Source organism: Embiotoca jacksoni, unplaced genomic scaffold, assembly GCF_022577435.1.
Source record: "Embiotoca jacksoni isolate LCO1_2020_lvr unplaced genomic scaffold, fEmbJac1.0.p SCAF_39, whole genome shotgun sequence".
NCBI classification, from domain to species: Eukaryota; Metazoa; Chordata; class Actinopteri; family Embiotocidae; genus Embiotoca; species Embiotoca jacksoni.
Genome location: NW_027185391.1, coordinates 225,001 through 250,000, shown reverse-complemented (window position 1 = coordinate 250,000; position 25,000 = coordinate 225,001). Strand labels below are relative to the sequence as shown.

The 25,000-nt window shown below is 41.2% G+C and overlaps 3 protein-coding genes across 3 annotated transcripts in view; 2 read left to right on the top strand and 1 right to left on the bottom strand.

The window, feature by feature from the left end:
* The first annotated feature begins 2,113 nt into the window (after positions 1–2,113).
* On the top strand, positions 2,114–2,576 carry LOC138208547 (asparagine-rich protein-like). The gene is made up of 2 exons (XM_069166507.1): positions 2,114–2,524; positions 2,568–2,576. Exons 1-2 carry the CDS (start codon positions 2,114–2,116, stop codon positions 2,574–2,576), a joined length of 420 nt encoding a protein of 139 aa, XP_069022608.1.
* A 1,032-nt stretch (positions 2,577–3,608) lies between these two features.
* Positions 3,609–4,861, top strand: LOC138208546 (asparagine-rich protein-like). Its single transcript, XM_069166506.1, has 2 exons — positions 3,609–4,785; positions 4,845–4,861. The coding sequence occupies exons 1-2, from the start codon at positions 3,609–3,611 to the stop codon at positions 4,859–4,861; spliced, it is 1,194 nt and encodes a 397-aa protein (XP_069022607.1).
* Positions 4,862–7,530: 2,669 nt separating this feature from the next.
* gal3st2 (galactose-3-O-sulfotransferase 2) overlaps positions 7,531–25,000 on the bottom strand; it is a 34,369-nt gene continuing 16,899 nt past the window's right edge. The window contains exons 2-7 of the mRNA XM_069166504.1: positions 12,052–12,181; positions 11,071–11,175; positions 9,510–9,630; positions 9,388–9,424; positions 8,988–9,355; positions 7,531–8,529 (exon numbers count right to left, since the gene is read on the bottom strand). Coding sequence (XP_069022605.1) covers positions 7,531–8,529; positions 8,988–9,355; positions 9,388–9,424; positions 9,510–9,630; positions 11,071–11,175; positions 12,052–12,181 — 1,760 coding nt within the window. The remainder of the gene's footprint in view (positions 8,530–8,987; positions 9,356–9,387; positions 9,425–9,509; positions 9,631–11,070; positions 11,176–12,051; positions 12,182–25,000) is intronic.

The window sequence follows — 25,000 nt, the reverse complement described above, 5'->3', positions numbered from 1 at the left end:
GTGTTAGGTTTTGTGTGTGTGTGTGTGTTAGGTTGTGTGTGTTAGGTTGTGTGTGTCTTAGGTTGTGTGTGTGTTAGGTTTTGTGTGTGTTAGGTTTTGTGTGCATCTCCAGTGGGTCAACACTGTTCACTGACTGCCTGATTTGCTGTGTTTGTGTATTTGGGGGAGTTGTGTGCTGCTGATAAATGTGCTTTCGGAGGTTGTTCCTGGTCTTTCTTAAATTATGTTTTGCTGCTCTAAACGTTGAGTTTTTGTGGGAATAATTGAAAACACTTGGTGGGACGTCAGAATATCTTTAACAACCAGAAGCTCAAACTGGAGATAACATGGGAACACATGAGAATGCAGTTGGCTGACCAGGAAAGGAAAAAGTGAAAAAGAGCAAACCACTCAATCATTATTATTATTATTATTATTAGTAGTAGTAGTATTATTATTAATATTAGTATTATTATTATTATTATTGTAATTGTTATTATTATTATAATTATTGTTGTTAATAGTCATAGTTCAACAGATAATTTCAAAAGAGTTTGAGTTAAGTGGGAAGCGCCCCTTCATCCTCCTTTTAAAGAGAAGCAGGATGATGATGACTAGTGATGCGTGACACCACGAATATCTGATCCAAGTACATTGGAGGTGTCACTGATATCATCTCATACTTTTTAAGAAAGCTTAAATTGCAGAAAAGATAAATAATAGTAGCAGAGAGACTCTGTTATGTCTATGTTGTGTTGAAATGAAATCTATAAATACCATCATAAATAATCTGTCAGCTGTCAGAACCAATGCTGCTGGATCAGTGGACATTAATGGCTGCTCAGGTTTTATCAGGATAAAACCTTTTCAGAGTTTTTTTTATCTTTAAACACAAAGAAGAAGGAACAATTTGCAGACACATTCACTGATGTAAAACATCATGATGGAGGAAAAGGATGAAAGAGTTCATCCTGTTAGTTTGATTCTCCTGGAGAGCAAAATGAAAACAGGATTGTTCCTCAGCAAAGACTGCAGAGATTAGAAGTACTGCTGCCACACACACACACACACACACACACACACACACACACACACACACACACACACACACACGCACACACACACACACACACACACACACACACACACACACAGACCGTGCTCGTGTGCCGGAGCAAACACACGTCACACGCTGGGCAGCAGCTCCTCTCATTAACAAGAACAGGATCAGAAAACTGTTTATTAGTGTAATAACAACTTCCGAACACCAGGGGGCAGACTTCCACTTTGTTCCATGCAACAGTACTGAAGTGGCTGTGGGACAAAAAATGAACAAGAGCTCCCTCTCGTGGTTCAATCCTCTCACTTTCTGTTCATTTGTCTTCTGAAACTCTTTTCTTCACTGGAGATGATGTTCACTGAGAACTTCTTCACCAGGTAGAGTTCAGCTGCAGGAGGAAGCTGTAATGAAGTTCAGCTGCAGGAGGAAGCTGTAATGAAGTTCACCGTGTTTCAGTCTGTCCTTTTCAGTCTGTCCTGTCCTCATCAGTCTGTCCTCGTCAGTCTTTCCTGTCCTCTTTAGGTTAGGTTAGGTTAAGTTAGGTAGTTACTTCATTAATCCCCGAGGGGAAATTTTTTCGCTACAGCAGCATACAGAAGCAATAAGATAATAATAGAACAATAGAAAAGCAATAAAATAGCAGTAAAATAGCAGTAAAAATATATTTATTTTACTTTATTCTGTCCTGTCATCATCAGTTTGTCCTCTTCAGTCTTTCCTGTCCTTTTCAGTCTGACCTGTCCTCATCAGCCTGTCGTCTTCATCAATCTGTCCTGATCAGTCTGTCCTCTTCAGTCTTTCCTGTCGCCATCATTCTGTCCTGTTCCCTTGAGTCTGTCCTCTCTAGTCTGTTCACATCAGTCTGTCCTTTTCAGTCTGTCCTCATCAGTCTGAACTGAACTGAACTTCGTGTGAAAACACTGAGTTGATCTAAATGTGATTAAACTAATGTGAAGATGCAGGAACAAGAACATCAATGTCAAAATCAATGTAAACATCAACATCAACGTCAACGTCAACATCAAAATCAATGTCAACATCAACATCAACATAAACATCAACGTCAACATAAACATGAACATGAACATCAACGTCAACATAAACATGAACATGAACGTCAACATCAACATCAATGTCAACATCAACATGAGCATGAGCATCAACGTCAACATCAACATCAACATGAACGTCAACGTCAACATGAACGTGAACATCAAAATCAATGTGAACATCAAAATCAATGTCAACATCAACATGAGCATGAGCATCAACGTCAACGTCAACGTCAACATTAACATCAACATGACCGTCAACATGAACTTCAACGTCAACATCAACATGAACATCAACGTCAACATCAAAATCAACGTCAACATCAACATGAACGTCAACGTTGACATGAACGTTAACATCAACATCAAAATCAACAACATCAAAATCAATGTCAACCTCAACATGAACGTCAACGTCAACATGAACATCAATGTCAACGTTAACATCAACATGAACATCAACATCAACATCAAAGTCAACATAAACATGAACGTCAACATGAACATGAACATCGTCAACGTCAACATCAAAATCAACATCAACATGAAAATCAACATCAACATCAACATGAACGTCAACGTTAACATGAACGTCAACATCAACATGAAAATCAACATCAACATCAAAATCAACGTCAACATCAACATGAACGTCAACATCAACATGAACGTCAACGTCAACATTAACATCAACATCAACGTCAACATCAAAATCAATGTCAACATCAACATCAACATAAACATCAACGTCAACATAAACATGAACATCAACATAAACATAAACATGAACGCCAACGTCAACATCAACATCAATGTCAACATCAACATGAGCATGAGCATCAACATCAACATGAACATGAATGTCAACGTCAACATGAACGTGAACATCAAAATCAACGTGAACATCAAAATCAACGTCAACATCAACATGACCGTCAACATGAACTTCAACGTCAACATCAACATGAACATCAATGTCAACATCAACATAAACGTCAACGTTGACATGAACGTTAACATCAACATGAAAATCAACTTCAACATCAACATGAAAATCAACATCAACATCAACATGAACGTCAACGTCAACATCAACGTCAACATCAACGTCAATATCAACATCAACGTCAACATCAACATCAACATCAACGTCAATGTCAACATCAACGTCAGCATGAACATGAACGTCAACGTCAACATCATGAACATCGTCAACATCAACATGAACATCAAGATCAACGTCAACATGAACCTCAACATGAACATGAACGTCAACTTCAACGTCAACGTCAACATCAACGTCAACATCAACATCAACATCAACATGAAACGTCAACATCAACATGAACGTCAACATGAACATCAACGTCAACATCAAAATCAACGTCAACATCAACATGAACATCAACGTCAACATGAACGTCAACGTCAACATTAACATCAATGTCAACGTCAACATCAAAATCAATGTCAACATCAACATCAACATCAACATAAACATCAACGTCAACATAAACATGAACATGAACGTCAACATCAACATCAACATGAGCATGAGCATCAACATCAACATCAACATCAACATGAACGTCAACGTCAACATCAACATCAACATGACCGTCAACATGAACTTCAACGTCAACGTCAACATGAACATGAACATCAACGTCAACATCAAAATCAACGTCAACATCAACATGAACGTCAACGTTGACATGAACGTTAACATCAACATGAAAATCAACATCAACATCAACATCAAAATCAACGTCAACCTCAACATGAACGTTAACGTCAACATGAACATCAACGTCAACGTTAACATCAACATGAACATCAACATCAACATCAAAGTCAACATAAACATGAACGTCAACATGAACATGAACATCGTCAACGTCAACATCAAAATCAACGTCAACATCAACATGAACGTCAACGTTAACATGAACGTCAACATCAACATGAAAATCAACATCAACATCAAAATCAACGTCAACATCAACATGAACGTCAACATCAACATGAACGTCAACGTCAACATTAACATCAACGTCAACGTCAACATCAAAATCAATGTCAACATCAACATCAACATAAACATCAACGTCAACATAAACATGAATATCAACATAAACATGAACGCCAACGTCAACATCAACATCAATGTCAACATCAACGTCAACATAAACATGAACATCAACATAAACATGAACGCCAACATCAACATCAATGTCAACATCAACATGAGCATGAGCATCAACATCAACATCAACATGAACATGAACGTCAACGTCAACATGAACGTGAACATCAAAATCAACGTGAACATCAAAATCAACGTCAACATCAACATGACCGTCAACATGAACTTCAACGTCAACGTCAACATCATGAACATCAACGTCAACATCAAAATCAACGTCAACATCAACATGAACGTCAACGTCAACATGAACGTCAACATCAACGTCAATATCAACATCAACGTCAACATCAACATCAACATCAACGTCAATGTCAACATCAACGTCAGCATGAACATGAACGTCAACGTCAACATCATGAACATCGTCAACATCAACATGAACATCAAGATCAACGTCAACATGAACCTCATCATGAACATGAACGTCAACTTCAACGCCAATGTCAACATCAACGTCAACATCAACATCAACATCAACATGAAACGTCAACATCAACATGAACGTCAACATGAACATAAACATGAACATCAACGTCAACGTCAGCATCAACACCAACATGAACGTCAACATCAACATGAACGTCAACATCAACATCAACGTCAACATCAAAATCAACATTAACATCAACATGAGCATCAATGTCAACATCAACATGAACGTCAACATGAACGTCAACATCAACATCAACATGAAAGTGAACATGGGAGGCTGTAGCTCAGTTGGTAGAGTGGTTTGCATACTAATTGTACGGTTGGTGGTTTGATTCCCAGCTCCTCCTGTCCACATGCCTAAGTGTCCTTGAGCAAGACACTGAACCCTAAAATTGTGTGTTGTAAGTCGCTTTGGATAAAAGTGTCAGCTAAATGTAATGTAACTTAAACATCAATGTGAACACGAGCTGGTAACTCCTCACAGACCTGAAACAGCTCACCTGGAATCATAATAATGAACATTTGTTTTCAGTCTTCCGTCAAGAAAGCAGAAGAATTTTCTTCCAGAAGTCACATTATTAGATGTTCTTCAGTCATATGCAGTTTAACTTTATTTTTTTATCAGCTGGGTAATATAAATTAAAAGAGACATAAATGAAATACAGTTTATACAACCAGTAGCTCTGCCCCAGAGATCTATTAAAGACCCATTTGGTGAAGTCGGGTCTCTTTTGGTCCTTTTTGGTCGCTCCGAGCACCCGTACCGTAACACCACGGATAGTCATGTACTTACAGTCCTAGCGGCGGCTAGCTGGACCGGTTTGGTTTGAACACATGACACGGAGCTAAAATGTTAAAAACACACGAGTCCATGGATATCTTTGTTCATCAGATATCTTTGTTCATCAGATATCTTTATTCATCAGATATCTTTGTTCCAACCAGACTAAGCTAGCTGAGCAGTTTAGTGTTTCTATGTTCTGTATTTATTCAGTTGGAGACTAGAAATCCTCTGTTGCTAGGTGGTTGCTCAGGGTCGGATGACTTCCTGGAGTAGTAAACATTACATAGTAAGAGTCTACTGACGCGACTGATTGTTTTCCAGTTGTTAGTCTGTTTCCATAGCAACACATCCCCATGTGTTGCTATGGAAACAGAGCTCACTCTAATAAAAAGTACACCCGAGTCAGATGTTGTACACAACAACATGAAACAGGTTTGACTCCACAGAAATGTTCTCTGATGAAAAACAGGAAACCAGAAACAACTGATCTCCTCTCGACATTTTAACTCATCTCACTTCACATCTTCACGTCTCTTTGATGTTATTTTGGTCCTGAAAATCACCGTCTTTATATGGAACAATGGAGTCACTGAACAACAGACATGAAACTTCATCAGAAATAAATAGGAATCCCATTATTCACATATCAAACACACCGAACAACTCAGACAACATGAAGACGGTCAGTAACTCAGATCAGGGCTCCTCAACATGGTGTCCTTTGACCTGTTTGCTACTGGAGAGACCAGGGGTACATTCGAATAGTACATTTCCTCAGTGGGTTGGAATTGTTAAAATGCTAAGGAAAGGAGCTTCAATGCTTCTTTTCCTATCTCCTTTAGCAGAAGATACACCAGACCATCCTTCCTTGTGGCCGCAACATTTAATGCGACACATTTCAGGCCAGCAACTTGATGGTTCATAAAGTTTATAAAGAGTAAAAACGTATCAGTTTTCTGTTTTTAGTTGTGGAAGGTTCACACAGATCATCCTGAAACCGCAGAACACCTTTCATGTGTCGTTCGGCCTCGGTCACATTGCTCTACAGTTTTACATTGTTACAAACAGAAATGTCCATAAAAAGTTTAACTTTACTAAGTTTAGTTTGTTGCTTGCAGCTGTTTGTGGGAATCTTTCCTCTGAGTTTATTAAAAACCTGCAGCATCATGCTGCAGCAGGATCCATATGAGCGTCTCCACAGACACAGTTGGAACCACATCAGTAACTTCATGAAGGAATCTGCCTGAAACAGATCAGATGGATCTAACGGGAGGAACAAAGGTGATATGAAACTGCTGTTTTCACATCAGACAGGTCTCTCAGTCACAGTTTGTCAGCTGCAGGTAAAATATTGATCCAGTGTCCATCCTCAGAGAGGCTGAGTATTAATGACAGCTGTCAGGATATTTTTATTTTATTGTTTAACTCGTCATAACTATGTAGCCTCGTGTAAGTGGAGTCGGATCCTCTGAACATGGCGGTTCTCCTTTCCAAAGTCCTCATGAATTCTCCTTCTCATCTTTCCTTGACCTTATCATGTTTTCCAATGGGATCAAGAGTCAAGCAATAGAGGTCAGGAAAGGACTGAGGAGGTCATTTATTGGACTACTCATCCCAGTCCTCACTTTGGACAGAACCGAGATGCTTCCAATATTTAAACAAGGCAAACATCATGGTTCCTCCTGCTGTGTATGTTAAAGAGAGACGGTACAATGTAACTGTTCTCATTGTGCTCCTTAGTGGGAACCATGAAGGTTAGTTGTCCAAACTATGACGTCTCTACTCGAAGGCACGGACAACGTCATTTGAACAACAGGGTGTCAGAGGAGGATGAAACTTGCCTCGATAACGAGCAGATGAGGACCTTAGGTTTATTCCTGCAGCACCACCTCCAGAGAAGCTTCTCTCCTGGTAAGACTTTAGAAACAGAAGATGTTACCTGGTTTTATAGACGATGAGCATCAGACGGATTGGTCCCTTTCACCCCTCTCAGTGTGACATGTCGCAGCGTGAGTCACGACACGTGTGTTTTTTGACGTGCTTCTGTGTGAGGTAGCATGGACCTCCTGGAAGCCTCCTGGTGACTGAGATGTGAGAAGCTGTGTCTCCAGGTGAGTCTGCGACGGACTCCTCTCTCCAGAACCGGTCTCATCAGAGCAGCTCTGCCTGAGCGTTGATGCTGAGGAACACGTATGTTTGTTGGTCGTCTGTGCTGAGCAGCTGCTTCTGGGAACTGCCGTGTATACAGACGCTCTGTGTACTGCAGTTCAGGAGTTATGAGTCTCTGACATTTGGTTTTGCTTTGTTGGTCTAGCTGTGGGTTTAAGTTATATCCCTGAATGACAGCGGCTCCGTACTGGAACGGCTTCAGCCCGGCGTCTTTTACCTGAGACGGATCCACTGCACCCCCATCTGTCAGGCAGGTGTTGGCCAGCTCGGCCTGCAGCTCTCTCAACTGAGACACCTCCCTCCTCATCTTTTCTGGGCCAACCACAGTATCCACCTTGTGCCAGAAGGTGGCGTTAAAGTGCAGGTAAATCCTCCAGTCTAAAGCGTTCCACCTCCTGATTTTCTCTGCCGTTTCTGGTGAGAGCGACCGACGAGTTCGTTCACTGCGACTGTTGAGCCGAAAGGAAACCACATCTTCCAAAGACCAGCAGAGGGCGTGCTTGAGTAAGATCATGGACTCATCAAAGTATTCAGAGATAAGAATGAGGTGGAAGTCCTGATCTATGGCCGCGATGGCGTCGGTGGCTCTGTTGTTCAGGTCATCAGCACCGGCAACAACATTGTTGTCAAACCCAAAGTCAAAAGCCAGGACATTGTGGGCATAGTGGTTGTTAGTCAGCGATGCGTTGAAGCTTTTCCAGCTGCTGTCGAAGAAGTCGTCCAAGCTGTGAGTCTTCTGGAAGGCTGGGATGCTCTTGAAGTATATAAAGATGGACTCCATCATAGCCACAGGGTTTCTGAGGATGGAGAAGTAGAAGGTATCTCCAGGCATCACCTTCGCCACCTAAGACATGCAAAACGAAGTGAGAGTTCAGGAGAAAGATGCTGAACACATAGCACACATCCTGACTGCACTAAGAGGCTTCACGTGGCAACTCACCACTGACCAAAGTGGGTTCAACGCATACAAGTTCCTGTCTGTTGTCTTCTGGATCCCTAAAATGTATAAATATAATACCCTGTGTGAAACTGAAGGGCTTTAATTTGAAAGGTCGAGAGATACTCAGAAGTGGGAGGAGCTACGTGTTGGAGACTCCTGTTGTATGTGGACACCATGTGGTCCACGTAAATGATGACATGGACTCCAAAGCTCCCTCAGCCCCATCAGGGACCCCCATGTACCGGCTTGTCTGAGCCCGTCTGGATCTGATAGACACAGTTCTGGTTTCCTAAATTAACCAACGTAAATCAAAAACCCTTGTCAAAACTCAACAACTTGAATGGTTCTGTGATGAAGCTCACCTCTGACTTCCTGAACCTCATGTGGTTGCACATGATGTGGAAGTTTCTCACGGCTCTGCTGCTGACGCCTTCCACGAAGTGCGAAGTGAAGAAGAACGGGTAGAACAGCTGGCTGTGTTTGTTGAGCGGGAGGGCGAAGGTCAGGTTCCTGCTGTCGCCGTAGCGATACAGGATGTTTAGGATAGTGCTACTGGCGGTCTTGTGTGTCTTGAGGAAAACAATGTGAGACTTGGGTTGGCAGGATGCTTCTGTGTAAACTCTGTTCATATGAGGCTCTAAAAAAATGGATGTGGTGGACGTGTTGACGAGCGTTTGGCCATTCAGTCCTTTCCTGGTACCGTGGAGGACCGAAGAGTTGGGGGGTTCACGACTCGGCCCGTCAGCGAGCTTTAAAAGCAACTCGTGGGGTGAAACTTTTCTTTCTTCCATCTGGAAGCCTGTAGAAAGATTGAAGACTTTATTTCCTCTTCTCAGCTGATGAAGAGGAGCTGCAGTCCGTTCTGTCTGCAGTGACTTGATGACCTGCTGTGCTGTCGGTGAAGACTCCGGCTGGAGGCTGACCCATTCGGTGGGCAAAGCGGGGAACAGGTTCTGTTTGTTGACAGGAAACCTCAGATGTGGGAGTCCTGTCAGCTTGTCATTTCTGGAAAAAGTACGAGACACTGTCAGTATGATGCAACATGATGCAACATGATGTATATCTATATATATATATATATATATATATATATATAGATAGATATACATATATAAATATTTTTGAGTTGTATTTGAGTGTGTTCTTCCCAGAAAAGATGATGTCATAAACCAAAGGTTCTGAATATTGAAATGCTGCTGGTTCTAAAAGAGCTCACATCCTGTAAAACACACCTGCTCTATGTGTGTCAGGTGGTGGTGGTGGTAGTGGTAGTGGTGGTGGTGTGGTGTGGGGGGGTGCACTCAGGATGCTACCGTATACGTGACCAAGGCTCAGGCACACAGAACTTTGCATTCAACTTAATGAACCCTGAGTTTGATCACTGGATGCTGCGTTAAACCGAGTATGTTGCTGCTGTCATTGTGTGTTCCAAAATTCTAGTGAGGCTCCAGGAAGGGTTGAGGTTGGGGAAGGGTTGTGAAAGAGTTCAGGAAGGGTTGAGGTTGAGGAAGAGTTGAGGTTGAGGAAGGATTGGGGAAAGGGAAGAATTGAGGTTGAGGAAGGGTTGAGGTTGAGGAAGAGTTGAGGTTGAGGAAGGGTTGGGTAAGGGGAAGAGTTGAGGTTGAGGAAGGGTTGAGGTTGGGGTTAAGGAAGGGTTGGGGAAGGGGAAGAGTTGAGGAAGTGTTGAGGTTGAGGAAGGGTTGGGGTTAAGGAAGGGTTGAGGTTGAGGAAGAGTTGAGGTTGAGGAAGGGTTGGGTAAGGGGACGAGTTGAGGTTGAGGAAGGGTTGAGGAAGGGTCGGGTTGGGGAAGGGTCAGGATTGAGGAAGGGTTGAGGAAGAGGAAGGGTTGGGAGAGGGGAAGAGTTGAGGTTGAGGAAGGGTTGAGGTTGGGGTTAAGGAAGGGTTGGGGAAGGGTAAGAGTTGAGGAAGTGTTGAGGTTGAGGAAGGGTCGGGGTTGAGGAAGGGTCAGAGTTGAGGAAGGGTCGGGGTTGAGGAAGGGTCGGTGTTGAGGAAGGCTGCCTGTGACTGATAAATAATCATATAAAGTTTTATAGTTCTAACAATAACATTCTTTGCTGAAAACACTTGAACATGTCATAATCATCAATCAATGTATTTTCTTGCAGCTGGAAAGTTTATTGCGTCAGTACATAGATCTTCCCTCTCCTCCTCAACTATTAAAACCCAACATTATACAGAAAGTCATCTTTACCACTTTAAAAATCATTTCAAATCTTTATCTGCATCACCTCTGGCTCTGATCTGCAATAATCACTTATTTCCTCCTTCATCTTTAGATTCCACTTTCTCTCAGTGGTTCAGATTTGGTATTAAGAGTTTCCAGGATGTGTATGTAGACGGGATTATCTCCAATTCCTCTGCTAGTTACTGACAGCTGAATGTGGTGAACGTTTGGACCGGTCGGTGCCGTGACTCAGACTCTACCTGGCCTGGCGGGCAACAAACGTCTGAATGGCAACACAGACCATGAGCAGGATGAGTAGAATCCACAGAGAGTGACGCCTGGTGCACAGCCATCTCCTCACAGACCTGCAGCAGTTACAACACAACACACACACACGCAAGATACAAACACACATACACACACACACGCACGCACGCACGCACGCACGCACGCACACACATACACACACACACACACACACACACACACACACACACACACACACACACACACACACACACACACACAAAACACTGTTTTGTAGAGCCACAGAAAACGTAAGAAAAAAGTTCATGTCCAACTCAACAACAAGCTTTCTGAATCCGTTGGGATGCTGTGTAAAATGTAAATAAAACAGAAGGCAATGATTTGTAAATCTCATTATACAAGATATAATTGAAAAGTTGTGTAAAGTAAAAAACTATACCTGGCAACAGATCAGTAACTGTATTAAAACAGACACAATTCTCTTCATTAACAGTAAAGTGTCCATTAAAGTGCTGTGAAACACTTCATCTAAAACATCTCAAGTCCATCTGTCTACTGAGTGAAGCAAACATTTAGACTCTCTCAAAGTCTCCCAAAGGATGAAATTAAAAGCAGACTGAAGAAAAGTTTCACAAATGCTCAGCTCATTGTTTAATTTTGTCATTTTTCTGGTGCCTTTCTATTAACTGGCCTTCATAATGAAAGACAATACACACATGCTCTCTTCACATTTCCTTCCTGCTCATTGTCCTTCACTGGTGATGTGAAGCCCCTCTGCACTGCTCATACTGCTGATCATCTGGAGAGCCTGAGTCATCATCATGGCAGGAAATCCTGCTGTGGACCACCGTGGACAGACAGCAGCAGGACCACTATCTCGAGACTGTGGTGAGGATCAACACAGAAGGTGTTGAGGTGATCCAGAAAGACAGTGGTGAGGAACTAGACAGAAGGTGGTGAGGATCCAGACAGACAGTGGTGAGGATCCAGACAGTCGGTGGTGAGGATCCAGACAGCAGCAGCCTGTGGATCTGTTGTTGGACTCAGACTCAGCCATCTCTGCCAACATGAACTTCTGGAAGTACTCAGCAGCAGCGGGTGCTGCTAAAGTAAATACAACACGTTCACAAAGGCATACCAGGTTACACACACACACACACACACACACACACACACACACACACACACACACACACACACACACGATACTCTTCACCGCCCCTCTCACAGGCTGCACTCTAAAGGTTCATGTCCACATGGCCCCATTCGACTGCAGTTCTATTGTTCCAAAAGAGTTGGGACACTGTCTGAAGTGTAAAAAACAACAGAATGCAATAATTTGCAAATCACAAACCCATATTTAACTGAAAATAAACTGAAAACAACATATCAAATGTTGAAATGTTATTGTTTTATGAAAAATAAATGCTAATTTTGTATTTGATGGCAGCAACACACCTCAAAAAAGACTGGAAACATTGTGTAAAGCTAAAAAATAAAACATCTGGTGGAACATCTGTCAACTAATGAGGTTACCACGGCAACAGATCAGTAACATGATTGGGTATAAAATTATCATTTCAGAGAGGCAGAGTCTCTCAGCAGTGAAGATGGGGAGAGGTTCACCACTCTGTGAAAGACTGTGGAAAAATAGTTCAACAATCTAAGAATAATGTTCCTCAACATAAAACTACAAAGAATTAGTGGATTTCATCGTCTACGGTTCATAATATCATTAAAAGATTCAGAGAATCTGGAGAAATCTCTGAACACAAGGGACAAGGCTGGAAACCAATATTGGATGGTGGTGATCTTCGGGCCCTCAGGCAGCACTGCATTAAAAACACACTATTCTGGAGTGGAAATCACTGCAAGGGCTCAGGAACACTTGTGAAAACCATCGTCTGTGAACACAAATGATGTTAAAACTCTCCAAAGAAGAAACCAGATAGAAACATGATCCAGAAACACCACCGCCTTCTCTGGGGAACACAAGGTTTGACCTCTTCCTGACACCGAGTCACCGCTTTCCTTGAACTGCAGAAACATCTGGAGTGTGGCCTGCTCCTTCTCCTCCTATTCCTCCTTTCACAAACACAAACAAACTTTTAACCTCTGTGTAAAAGTGAAGACGTGCTTCCAGGTAGGCAGCTTGGACTGTTTGAGGAATTTCAGTCATATCTGAGGCCCGTGACCCCTGATTCACTGCACCCGGCCCAGCAGCAGCCTCTGATCCATCCTCACAGCGAGCTACAGAACCCTGCTGATGTTCTGAGCTGCTGGTGTGGAGCCACCATTTGACACCAGTCAGTGGTTCATACAATGTCTGCATGGTGTTTATTACAATATTGTGTGGTGTTTATTACAACATCTGTATGCTGTTTATTACAATATCTGTGTGGTGTTTATTACAATATCTGCATGCTGTTTATTCAGTCGACTAAACTCATTCTCAAATGAAATCTGACAGTCAAACAATGGCTCCCTCTGCTTTCATGGAGGTCGGTTACTGTTTAAGGTTGACTGACTAGAAACCTTCCTGGGAGGAAGTTGTTGAGATATTTCTGTCCTGCAGAGAGAACCCGCAGCACCACTGATGTTGAGTTGCTGGAGTGGAGAGTCCAATCCACCACGATGACATGAAGAGACCTGAAATGTTCTGTACCAGACCGTGAGGCCCGCGGCTCTGTCTGACCTCAGACTGCTGCAGAACACGACACCAACGCCGACTACTGTTTCACTAATCAGGTCCAATCAGCAGACTGAAATGTGATGCTGATCGCCTCACATTTCACACACAGGACACAGTGTGACCACTGAGTCGAGTCACTGCAGCCTGCAAACGCAGATTCAACCTGCCGGGTTGGTTTCACCGTGGATTCATTTAGAAAGCTGAAGAACAAGCACACATCGTCACGGTGAAATAACTTCCTGACAATCACACTGTCTCAGGAAACAACACAAACCTATAGAACTGATCGTCAGGGGAATGAAATACTTAAAAAAAAAAAAAAATCAGTTAGAGAACCAACCATATGTTAAATGAACTGGAGGTTCAATTCAAATACATTTGATGATAATTTCAAACAGCCAACCCACGAACAAATGACCATTCATCAACAGAGACGAGTTCTCCTCTACAGTTCAGACTGCTGCCATGACTACCGAGGACCGATACGAACCAGAGTCCGGTTCTGTCCAGTCCGACTCAGACTACAGATGATTTATGACCTCTTTGGACTATCTGAATTAATCCATGAAGGAATAAAAGTCAAACTCCTAATCATGTTAAAATGATGCTTATAATTCTGACTTGAAAGTTATTTCAATACAATTTAAATTAACATTTCATTTTAACATATGACTAATATTTAGGGCTGCAAATAACAATGAATATCAGTGCTGATTGTTTTTGTAATTCTTTTATGGCGAATGATTTTACAGGTAATTTGCTCTCTTTCCATTTACTGCTGTTAAAATAATTTTAGTGTTAGGGTTAGTGTTAGGGGTTAGGGTTAGGGGTTAGGGTTAGGGTTAACATCCTGTTCTTAACAGAAAGTTAGCAGAATGCTAACAGGATGCTAACAGGACATTAACCATAACCCTAACCCCTAAAACTAAACCTAAGGCCTAACCCTAACCCTAACCCTAATCCTATCACTAACCTTAACCCTAATCCTCTAACACTAAACCAAACCCTAATCCTATCACTAACCTTAACCCTAATCATAATCATAACCCTAATCCTATCCATAATCATAACCCTTTAACACTAACACTAATCCTAATCCTAACCCTAACACACTAATTCTAACCATAACCCTAACCTTAATCCTAACCCTAACCATCTAACACTTACCCTAACCATAATCATAACTCTAACCCTCTAACACTAACCCTAATCACTAACCCTAATCATAACATCCTGTTAACATCAGTCATTTTTGTGTGATAAGAAAGTTCAACTGATGAATTAAATAAATGAAAGTCATCTTTATGAAATATTTCTACGTACTAAACATTTTATGTGTCAGGAATGGAACGAGTTGAAACGACTCCGACATGATTTACCTCCAGACTGAGAGTCTGTCAGTCCCTCAGTGATGGACCAAAACATCCTGCATGTCCTGCAGACCGGGAGAGGGGAAAAGGAGACAGGTGAGAGAAGAGCAGGAGAGAGGACTTACGAGGTGAGCGGAGTTTCTCTGGTCCATCGCCTTGGTGGGGACAGCATCTCCTCGGAAACACAACCAAGTCCTGATGCAACTGTCTCCACGATCCCGCTCCTGCCTCTCGGTCTCTCGGTCTCTCCCTCTCTGTCTTGTTCTCACCCTCCCTCCCTGTCGGCTCCTCCCGCTGATCCGCCCCCCACACTCCGGCTCCAGAGACGGACTATCATGAATCCGCCCCGCTGAGAGGCTGCAGACTCCCAGCTGGAAAATGTCTCATCTAACTTTGCTTCAACCATCATTTCTCCACAGGATTGTACAAGCAGGTTTTGTGCACAGGTTTCATATCAGCCAGTGATTGTAGTTGAAGTCGTGCAGCAGCTGTGTGTTTCTATAACTGTCTGTGTGTTTCTATAACTGTCAGTGTTTCAGTAACTGTCTGTGTTTCTATATCTCACTGTGTGTTTCTATAACTGTCTGTGTTTCTATAACTGTCAGTGTTTCCATAACTGTCTGTGTGTTTCTATAACTGTCTGTGTGTTTCTATAACTGTCAGTGTTTCTATAACTGTCTATGTTTCTATATCTCACTGTGTGTTTCCATAACTGTCTGTGTGTTTCTATAACTCACTGTGTGTTTCTATAACTGTCAGTGTTTCTATAACTGTCTGTGTTTCTATATCTCACTGTGTTTCCATAACTGTCTGTGTGTTTCTATAACTCACTGTGTGTTTCTATAACTGTCTGTGTTTCTATAACTGTCACTGTTTCTGTAACTGTCAGTGTTTCTGTAACTGTCTGTGTTTCTATATCTCACTGTGTGTTTCCATAACTGTCTGTGTGTTTCTATAACTCACTATGTGTTTCTATAACTGTCAGTGTTTCTATAACTGTCTGTATTTCTATATCTCACTGTGTATTTCCATAACTGTCTGTGTGTTTCTATAACTCACTGTGTGTTTCCATAACTGTCTGTGTGTTTCTCTAACTCACTGTGTGTTTCTATAACTGTCTGTGTTTCTATATCTCACTGTGTTTCCATAACTGTCTGTGTGTTTCTATAACTCACTGTGTGTTTCCATAACTGTCTGTGTATTTCTCTAACTCACTGTGTGTTTCTATAACTGTCTGTGTTTCTGTAACTGTCAGTGTTTCTATAACTGTCTGTGTTTCTATATCTCACTGTGTGTTTCCATAACTGTCTGTGTGTTTCTATAACTCACTGTGTGTTTCCATAACTGTCTGTGTATTTCTCTAACTCACTGTGTGTTTCTATAACTGTCTGTGTTTCTGTAACTGTCAGTGTTTCTATAACTGTCTGTGTTTCTATATCTCACTGTGTTTCCATAACTGTCTGTGTGTTTCTATAACTCACTGTGTGTTACTATAACTGTCTGTGTTTCTATAACTGTCATTGTTTCTATAACTGTCATTGTTTCTATAACTGTCTGTGTTTCTAAATCTCACTGTGTGTTTCCATAACTGTCTGTGTATTTCTCTAACTCACTGTGTGTTTCTATAACTGTCTGTGTTTCTGTAACTGTCAGTGTTTCTATAACTGTCTGTGTTTCTATATCTCACTGTGTGTTTCCATAACTGTCTGTGTGTTTCTATAACTCACTGTGTTTCCATAACTGTCTGTGTGTTTCTCTAACTCACTTTGTGTTTCTATAACTGTCTGTGTTTCTATAACTGTCAGTGTTTCTATAACTGTCTGTGTTTCTATATCTCACTGTGTGTTTCCATAACTGTCTGTGTGTTTCTATAACTGTCTGTGTTTCTGTAACTGTCAGTGTTTCTATAACTGTCTGTGTTTCTATATCTCACTGTGTGTTTCCATAACTGTCTGTGTGTTTCTATAACTCACTGTGTGTTTCCATAACTGTCTGTGTGTTTCTCTAACTCACTTTGTGTTTCTATAACTGTCTGTGTTTCTATAACTGTCAGTGTTTCTATAACTGTCTGTGTTTCTATATCTCACTGTGTGTTTCCATAACTGTCTGTGTGTTTCTATAACTGTCTGTGTTTCTGTAACTGTCAGTGTTTCTATAACTGTCTGTGTGTTTCTATAACTCACTGTGTGTTTCCATAACTGTCTGTGTGTTTCTATAACTCACTGTGTGTTTCTATAACTGTCAGTGTTTCTATAACTGTCAGTGTTTCTATAACTGTCTGTGTTTCAATATCTCACTGTGTGTTTCCATAACTGTCTGTGTGTTTCTATAACTCACTGTGTGTTTCCATAACTGTCTGTGTGTTTCTCTAACTCACTGTGTGTTTCTATAACTGTCAGTGTTTCTGTAACTGTCAGTGTTTCTGTAACTGTCTGTGTTTCTATATCTCACTGTGTTTCCATAACTGTCTGTGTGTTTCTATAACTCACTGTGTGTTTCCATAACTGTCTGTGTGTTTCTCTAACTCACTGTGTGTTTCTATAACTGTCTGTGTTTCTATAACTATCAGTGTTTCTATAACTGTCTGTGTTTCTATATCTCACTGTGTGTTTCCATAACTGTCTGTGTGTTTCTATAACTGTCTGTGTTTCTATATCTCACTGTGTGTTTCCATAACTGTCTGTGTGTTTCTATAACTGTCAGTGTTTCTATAACTGTCTGTGTTTCTATATCTCACTGTGTTTCCATAACTGTCTGTGTGTTTCTATAACTCACTATGTGTTTCTATAACTGTCAGTGTTTCTATAACTGTCTGTGTTTCTATATCTCACTGTGTTTCCATAACTGTCTGTGTGTTTCTATAACTCACTATGTGTTTCTATAACTGTCAGTGTTTCTATAACTGTCTGTGTTTCTATATCTCACTGTGTGTTTCCATAACTGTCTGTGTGTTTCTATAACTCACTGTGTGTTTCCATAACTGTCTGTGTGTTTCTCTAACTCACTGTGTGTTTCTATAACTGTCTGTGTTTCTATATCTCACTGTGTGTTTCCATAACTGTCTGTGTGTTTCTATAACTCACTGTGTGTTTCTATAACTGTCTGTGTTTCTATAACTCACTGTGTGTTTCCATAACTGTCTGTGTATTTCTCTAACTCACTGTGTGTTTCTATAACTGTCTGTGTTTCTATAACTGTCAGTGTTTCTATATCTCACTGTGTGTTTCCATAACTGTCTGTGTATTTCTCTAACTCACTGTGTGTTTCTATAACTGTCTGTGTTTCTATAACTGTCTGTGTTTCTATATCTTACTGTGTGTTTCCATAACTGTCTGTGTGTTTCTATAACTCACTGTGTGTTTCCATAACTGTCTGTGTATTTCTCTAACTCACTGTGTGTTTCTATAACTGTCTGTGTTTCTGTAACTGTCAGTGTTTCTATAACTGTCTGTGTTTCTATATCTCACTGTGTGTTTCCATAACTGTCTGTGTGTTTCTATAACTGTCAGTGTTTCTATAACTGTCTGTGTTTCTATATCTCACTGTGTTTCCATAACTGTCTGTGTGTTTCTATAACTCACTGTGTGTTTCTATAACTGTCTGTGTTTCTATAACTGTCATTGTTTCTATAACTGTCTGTGTTTCTAAATCTCACTGTGTGTTTCCATAACTGTCAGTGTGTTTCTATAACTGTCTGTGTGTTTCTATAACTGTCAGTGTTTCTATAACTGTCTGTGTGTTTCTATAACTGTCAGTGTTTCTATAACTGTCTGTGTTTCTATATCTCACTGTGTGTTTCCATAACTGTCTGTGTGTTTCTATAACTCACTGTGTGTTTCCATAACTGTCTGTGTGTTTCTCTAACTCACTGTGTGTTTCTATAACTGTCTGTGTTTCTATATCTCACTGTGTGTTTCCATAACTGTCTGTGTGTTTCTATAACTCACTGTGTGTTTCTATAACTGTCTGTGTTTCTATAACTCACTGTGTGTTTCCATAACTGTCTGTGTATTTCTCTAACTCACTGTGTGTTTCTATAACTGTCTGTGTTTCTATAACTGTCAGTGTTTCTATATCTCACTGTGTGTTTCCATAACTGTCTGTGTATTTCTCTAACTCACTGTGTGTTTCTATAACTGTCTGTGTTTCTATAACTGTCTGTGTTTCTATATCTTACTGTGTGTTTCCATAACTGTCTGTGTGTTTCTATAACTCACTGTGTGTTTCCATAACTGTCTGTGTATTTCTCTAACTCACTGTGTGTTTCTATAACTGTCTGTGTTTCTGTAACTGTCAGTGTTTCTATAACTGTCTGTGTTTCTATATCTCACTGTGTGTTTCCATAACTGTCTGTGTGTTTCTATAACTGTCAGTGTTTCTATAACTGTCTGTGTTTCTATATCTCACTGTGTTTCCATAACTGTCTGTGTGTTTCTATAACTCACTGTGTGTTTCTATAACTGTCTGTGTTTCTATAACTGTCATTGTTTCTATAACTGTCTGTGTTTCTAAATCTCACTGTGTGTTTCCATAACTGTCAGTGTGTTTCTATAACTGTCTGTGTGTTTCTATAACTGTCAGTGTTTCTATAACTGTCTGTGTGTTTCTATAACTGTCAGTGTTTCTATAACTGTCTGTGTGTTTCTATAACTCACTATGTGTTTCTATAACTGTCAGTGTTTCTATAACTGTCTGTGTTTCTATATCTCACTGTGTGTTTCCATAACTGTCTGTGTGTTTCTATAACTCACTGTGTGTTTCCATAACTGTCTGTGTGTTTCTCTAACTCACTTTGTGTTTCTATAACTGTCTGTGTTTCTATAACTGTCAGTGTTTCTATAACTGTCTGTGTTTCTATATCTCACTGTGTGTTTCCATAACTGTCTGTGTGTTTCTATAACTGTCAGTGTTTCTATAACTGTCTGTGTTTCTATATCTCACTGTGTGTTTCCATAACTGTCTGTGTGTTTCTATAACTCACTGTGTGTTTCCATAACTGTCTGTGTGTTTCTATAACTCACTGTGTGTTTCTATAACTGTCTGTGTTTCTATAACTGTCAGTGTTTCTATAACTGTCTGTGTTTCTATATCTCACTGTGTGTTTCCATAACTGTCTGTGTGTTTCTATAACTCACTATGTGTTTCTATAACTGTCAGTGTTTCTATAACTGTCTGTGTTTCTATAACTGTCTGTGTTTCTATATCTCACTGTGTGTTTCCATAACTGTCTGTGTGTTTCTATAACTCACTGTGTGTTTCCATAACTGTCTGTGTTTCTATATCTCACTGTGTGTGTTTCCATAACTGTCTGTGTGATTCTATAACTGTCAGTGTTTCTATAACTGTCTGTGTTTCTATATCTCACTGTGTGTTTCCATAACTGTCTGTGTGTTTCTATAACTCACTGTGTGTTTCTATAACTGTCTGTGTTTCTATAACTGTCAGTGTTTCTATAACTGTCTGTGTTTCTATAACTCACTGTGTGTTTCTATAACTGTCTGTGTTTCTATAACTGTCAGTGTTTCTATAACTGTCTGTGTTTCTGTATCTCACTGTGTGTTTCCATAACTGTCTGTGTGTTTCTATAACTGTCTGTGTGTTTCTATAACTGTCAGTGTTTCTCTAACTGTCTGTGTTTCTCTAACTCACTGTGTGTTTCTATAACTGTCTGTGTTTCTATAACTGTCAGTGTTTCTATAACTGTCTGTGTTTCTATAACTGTCAGTGTTTCTATAACTGTCTGTGTTTCTATATCTCACTGTGTGTTTCCGTAACTGTCTGTGTGTTTCTATAACTCACTGTGTGTTTCCATAACTGTCTGTGTGTTTCTATAACTCACTGTGTGTTTCTATAACTGTCTGTGTTTCTATAACTGTCAGTGTTTCTATAACTGTCTGTGTTTCTATAACTGTCAGTGTTTCTATAACTGTGTGTTTCTATAACTGTCTGTGTGTTTCTACAACTGTCTGTGTTTCTATGAGTGTCTGTGTGTTTCTATAACTGTCTGTGTTTCTATAACTGTCTGTGTTTCTATACCTGTCTGTGTGTTTCTATAACTGTGTGTGTTTCTATAACTGTCTTTGTTTCTATCACTGTTTGTGTTTCTATAACTGTCTGTGTGTTTCTATAACTCACTGTGTTTCTATAACTGTCTGTGTTTCTATGACTGTGTTTCTATTAATGTCTGTGTTTCTGTATCTGTCTGTGTGTTTCTATAACTGTCTGTGTTTCTATAACTACCTGTGTGTTTCTATAACTGTCTGTGTTTCTGTAACTGTGTTTCTATAATGTCTGTGTTTCTATAACTGTCAGTGTTTCTATAGCTGTCTTCGTTTCTTTAACTGTCTGTGTTTCTCTAGGTTAGTTTAGGTTAGGTAGTTACTTTATTAATCCCCGAGGGGAATTTTTTTTCGCTACAGCAGCATACAGAAGCAATAAGATAATAATAGAACAATAGAAAAGCAATAAAATAGCAGTAAAATAGCAGTAAAAATATAAAATATAAATATAAAATATAAAATGCACAGTATATACAGTACAGTATATATCTATATATATTATATACAAACAACCAAGAAACACAGTCAACAGTATTATTGTTACGTGATGTATTTTGCCAGAGGTGAGTTATTGCACAGTTTAAATACGGTCGGCAGGAATGATCTCCTGTATCTGGAATGATCTCCTGTATCTGTCCTTGTGACAGCGGAGCTGGAGGAGTCTTTTGGAGAACATCCTCCTCTGTCCCTGCAGCAGGTGGTGGAGAGGGTGGTCAGGATTATCCAATATGGATAATAGTTTGTTCAGCGTCCTCCTCTCCACCACCTTTTCCAGACTATCCAGATTGCAGCCAATGATGGAGCCAGCCTTCTTAACCAGTTTGTTAAGGAAGGGCTCTTCCTCCATCGACACCATGACTCCCCCCACCCCCCTCTCTGTGACGACTGGCCAGGTTAGGAGACAGCTGGAGAGACCCCACCAGCTCAAGGCTGCAGGGCCTGACGGCATCAGCCCCGTGGTCCTGAAGACCTGCACCGTCCAGCTGGCTGAGGTCCTACAACACCTCTTCAACCTGAGCCTGAAGCAGGAGGAAGTCCCGGTGCTGTGGAAGACATCCTGCCTGGTTCCAGTCTCTAAGAAGACGACTCCATCCAGCCTCAACGACTACCGACCGGTTGCCCTCACATCTCATGTGATGAAGGTGCTGGAGAGGCTGGTCTTAGCCCACCTCAGGCCGCTGGTGAAATCTTCTCTAGACCCTCTGCAATTTGCGTACCAGCCTCATGTGGGAGTGGACGACGCCATCATCTACCTGCTGCAACGAGCTCAGTCTCACCTGGATGGAACCGGTGACTCTGTGAGAATCACTTTCTTTGATTTCTCCAGTGCATTCAACACCATCCAACCACTGCTGCTGAGTGAGAAGCTGCGGGTGGTGGGGGTGGACACGTCCACCGTCTCCTGGATCACTGACTACCTGACAGGCAGACCACAGTTTGTCCATCTGGGCAGTGTGCTGTCTGATACGGTGGTCAGTGGTACTGGAGCTCCTCAGGGAACTGTTCTGTCTCCCTTCCTGTTCACCTTCTACACCACTGACTTCCAGTACAACTCAGAGTCAAGACATCTGCAGAAGTTCTCTGATGACTCTGCAGTGGTCGGTGTATAATGGATGGACAGGAGGATGAGTCAGTGGACGGTGTATAAGGGATGGACAGGAGGAGGAGTACAGGGCAGTAGTGGAGGACTTTGTGGAGTGGGCGGGAAGAAATCACCTCCTCCTGAACGTGGCCAAGACCAGAGAGATGGTGGTCGACTTCAGGAGGAAGACGATGGCTCCACAACCGCTGAGAGTTCTGGGAGAGGAGGTGGACATGGTTGAGGAGTACAAGTACCTGGTGTCTCCATGACAACAGACTGAACTGGAAGACCAACATCAACGCTGTCTACAAGAAGGGGATGAGTCGACTCTTTTTCTTGAGGAAACTTCGATCCTTCAATGTGTGCAGCGAGATGTTGGAGATGTTCTACCAGTCTGTTGTGGCCAGTGCATTATACTTCGCTGTGGTCTGCTGGGGGAGCAGCATTGGAGCCGGTGACACCAACAGACTTAACAAACTGGTTAAGAAGGCCGGCTCCATCATTGGCTGCAAACTGGACAGTCTGGAAAAGGTGGTGGAGAGGAGGACACTGAGGAAACTATTGTCCATATTGGATAATCCTGACCACCCTCTCCACCACCTGCTGCAGGGACAGCGGAGCACTTTCTCCAATAGACTCCTCCAGCTCTGCTGTCACAAGGACAGATACAGGAGATCATTCCAGATACAGGAGATCATTCCAGATACAGGAGATCATTCCAGATACAGGAGATCATTCCTGCCGGCCGCAATAAGACTGTACAATAACTCACCTCTGGCAAAATCCATCACACAACAAGACTGTTGTCTGTGTTCTTGGTTGTTTGTATATGATATATATAGATATATAGATATATACTGTACTGTATATACTGTGCATTTTATATTGTATATTTTATGTTTTTACTGCTTTTATTGCTTTCTATTGTTCTATTATTATCTTATTGCTTCCTGTATGCTGCTGTAGCGAAAAAATTTCCCCTCGGGGATTAATAAAGTAACTACCTAACCTAACCTAACAGTCCTGGATAACACAAGCTGGTCTTAGTGCTCAGCTGGCCCAAAAGACCTGCTGTCTATGCCTCCCTTGTGCTGTTGTTGGGGGATACAGACTCACAGGTTGTGGGGGTTAGGGTGGAGGAGCGGGGGGAAGGAGGTGTCCACAAAAGACTCTTTTGTCTCCATGAACAGAAAAAAGGTAAAACGAGCCTGCAGCAGTCAGTACACACACACACACACACACACACACACACACACGCACACACACACACGCACACACACACACGCACACACACACACACACACACACACACACACACACATACATACATACATACATACATACATACATACATACAGAGAGAAAGAGAGAGAGAGACAGACACACACACAGTAGGTAATAGTAAGGGTGTCTAAAAAAAGCATGGTTACAGTGTGTATTAACACGCATTAATCAATCATCATTCATGTTAAAGTGAGGCAGCTTCAGGTGTGACTCACCTGAATCACTTCACCTGAATCACTTCACCTGAATCACTTCACCTGAATCACTTCACCTGAATCACTTCACCTGAATCACTTCACCTCCGTCAGTGTTTGTTTTCATATCTGTGTTTGTGATGTTCATATCATTCAATGAAGAGTAATTGAAGTTGATATATTTTATTGTCATCAGTGAAACATGACTTTAGAGATGGTCGATCCTCTTCTGCTCATCACGTATGTAACATGTTTACATCCATGTTTGTAGTTCTACTTTTCTCCTTTCTCTCAGACTGTAACTCTGCTAATGAAAACATGTTGAAATGATTTGTATTGTATTAATATGGTGCCAGGTCTACAATGAATATTATATTAATATTACATCTATGAATATAATACAGAGAAACACAACAACTCTGAGCGTAACGCTGCCTCCTGCTGGCAGGATGTTACACGCTGCTTTAGATTCTGATGAACTCTGACGTGTGTTAGATGTGAGTGATCATGTCATCAGAGGTCCACAGAACAGTCCAGAGTCCAACATCGTTCTGCCAACATTACACACCGATTCCTCCGCTCCTGGTAATCTGGAGTCTTTACGAAGCATCTCACTGTTTATCATTATGTTCATCCATTTAAACTGGATTCAGCTGCTCTTCCGCTACTCTACAACCAGTCGCATCAGTAGACTCTTATGTAACGTACACAACGTTTACTACTCCAGGAAGTAGTCTGATCC

Coding starts and splice junctions, on each gene's coding strand:
- LOC138208547 (XM_069166507.1), top strand. CDS start 2,114: ATGAACATGAACATCAACGTCAACATAAACATGAACATGAACGTCAAC.
- LOC138208546 (XM_069166506.1), top strand. CDS start 3,609: ATGAACATGAACGTCAACATCAACATCAACATGAGCATGAGCATCAAC.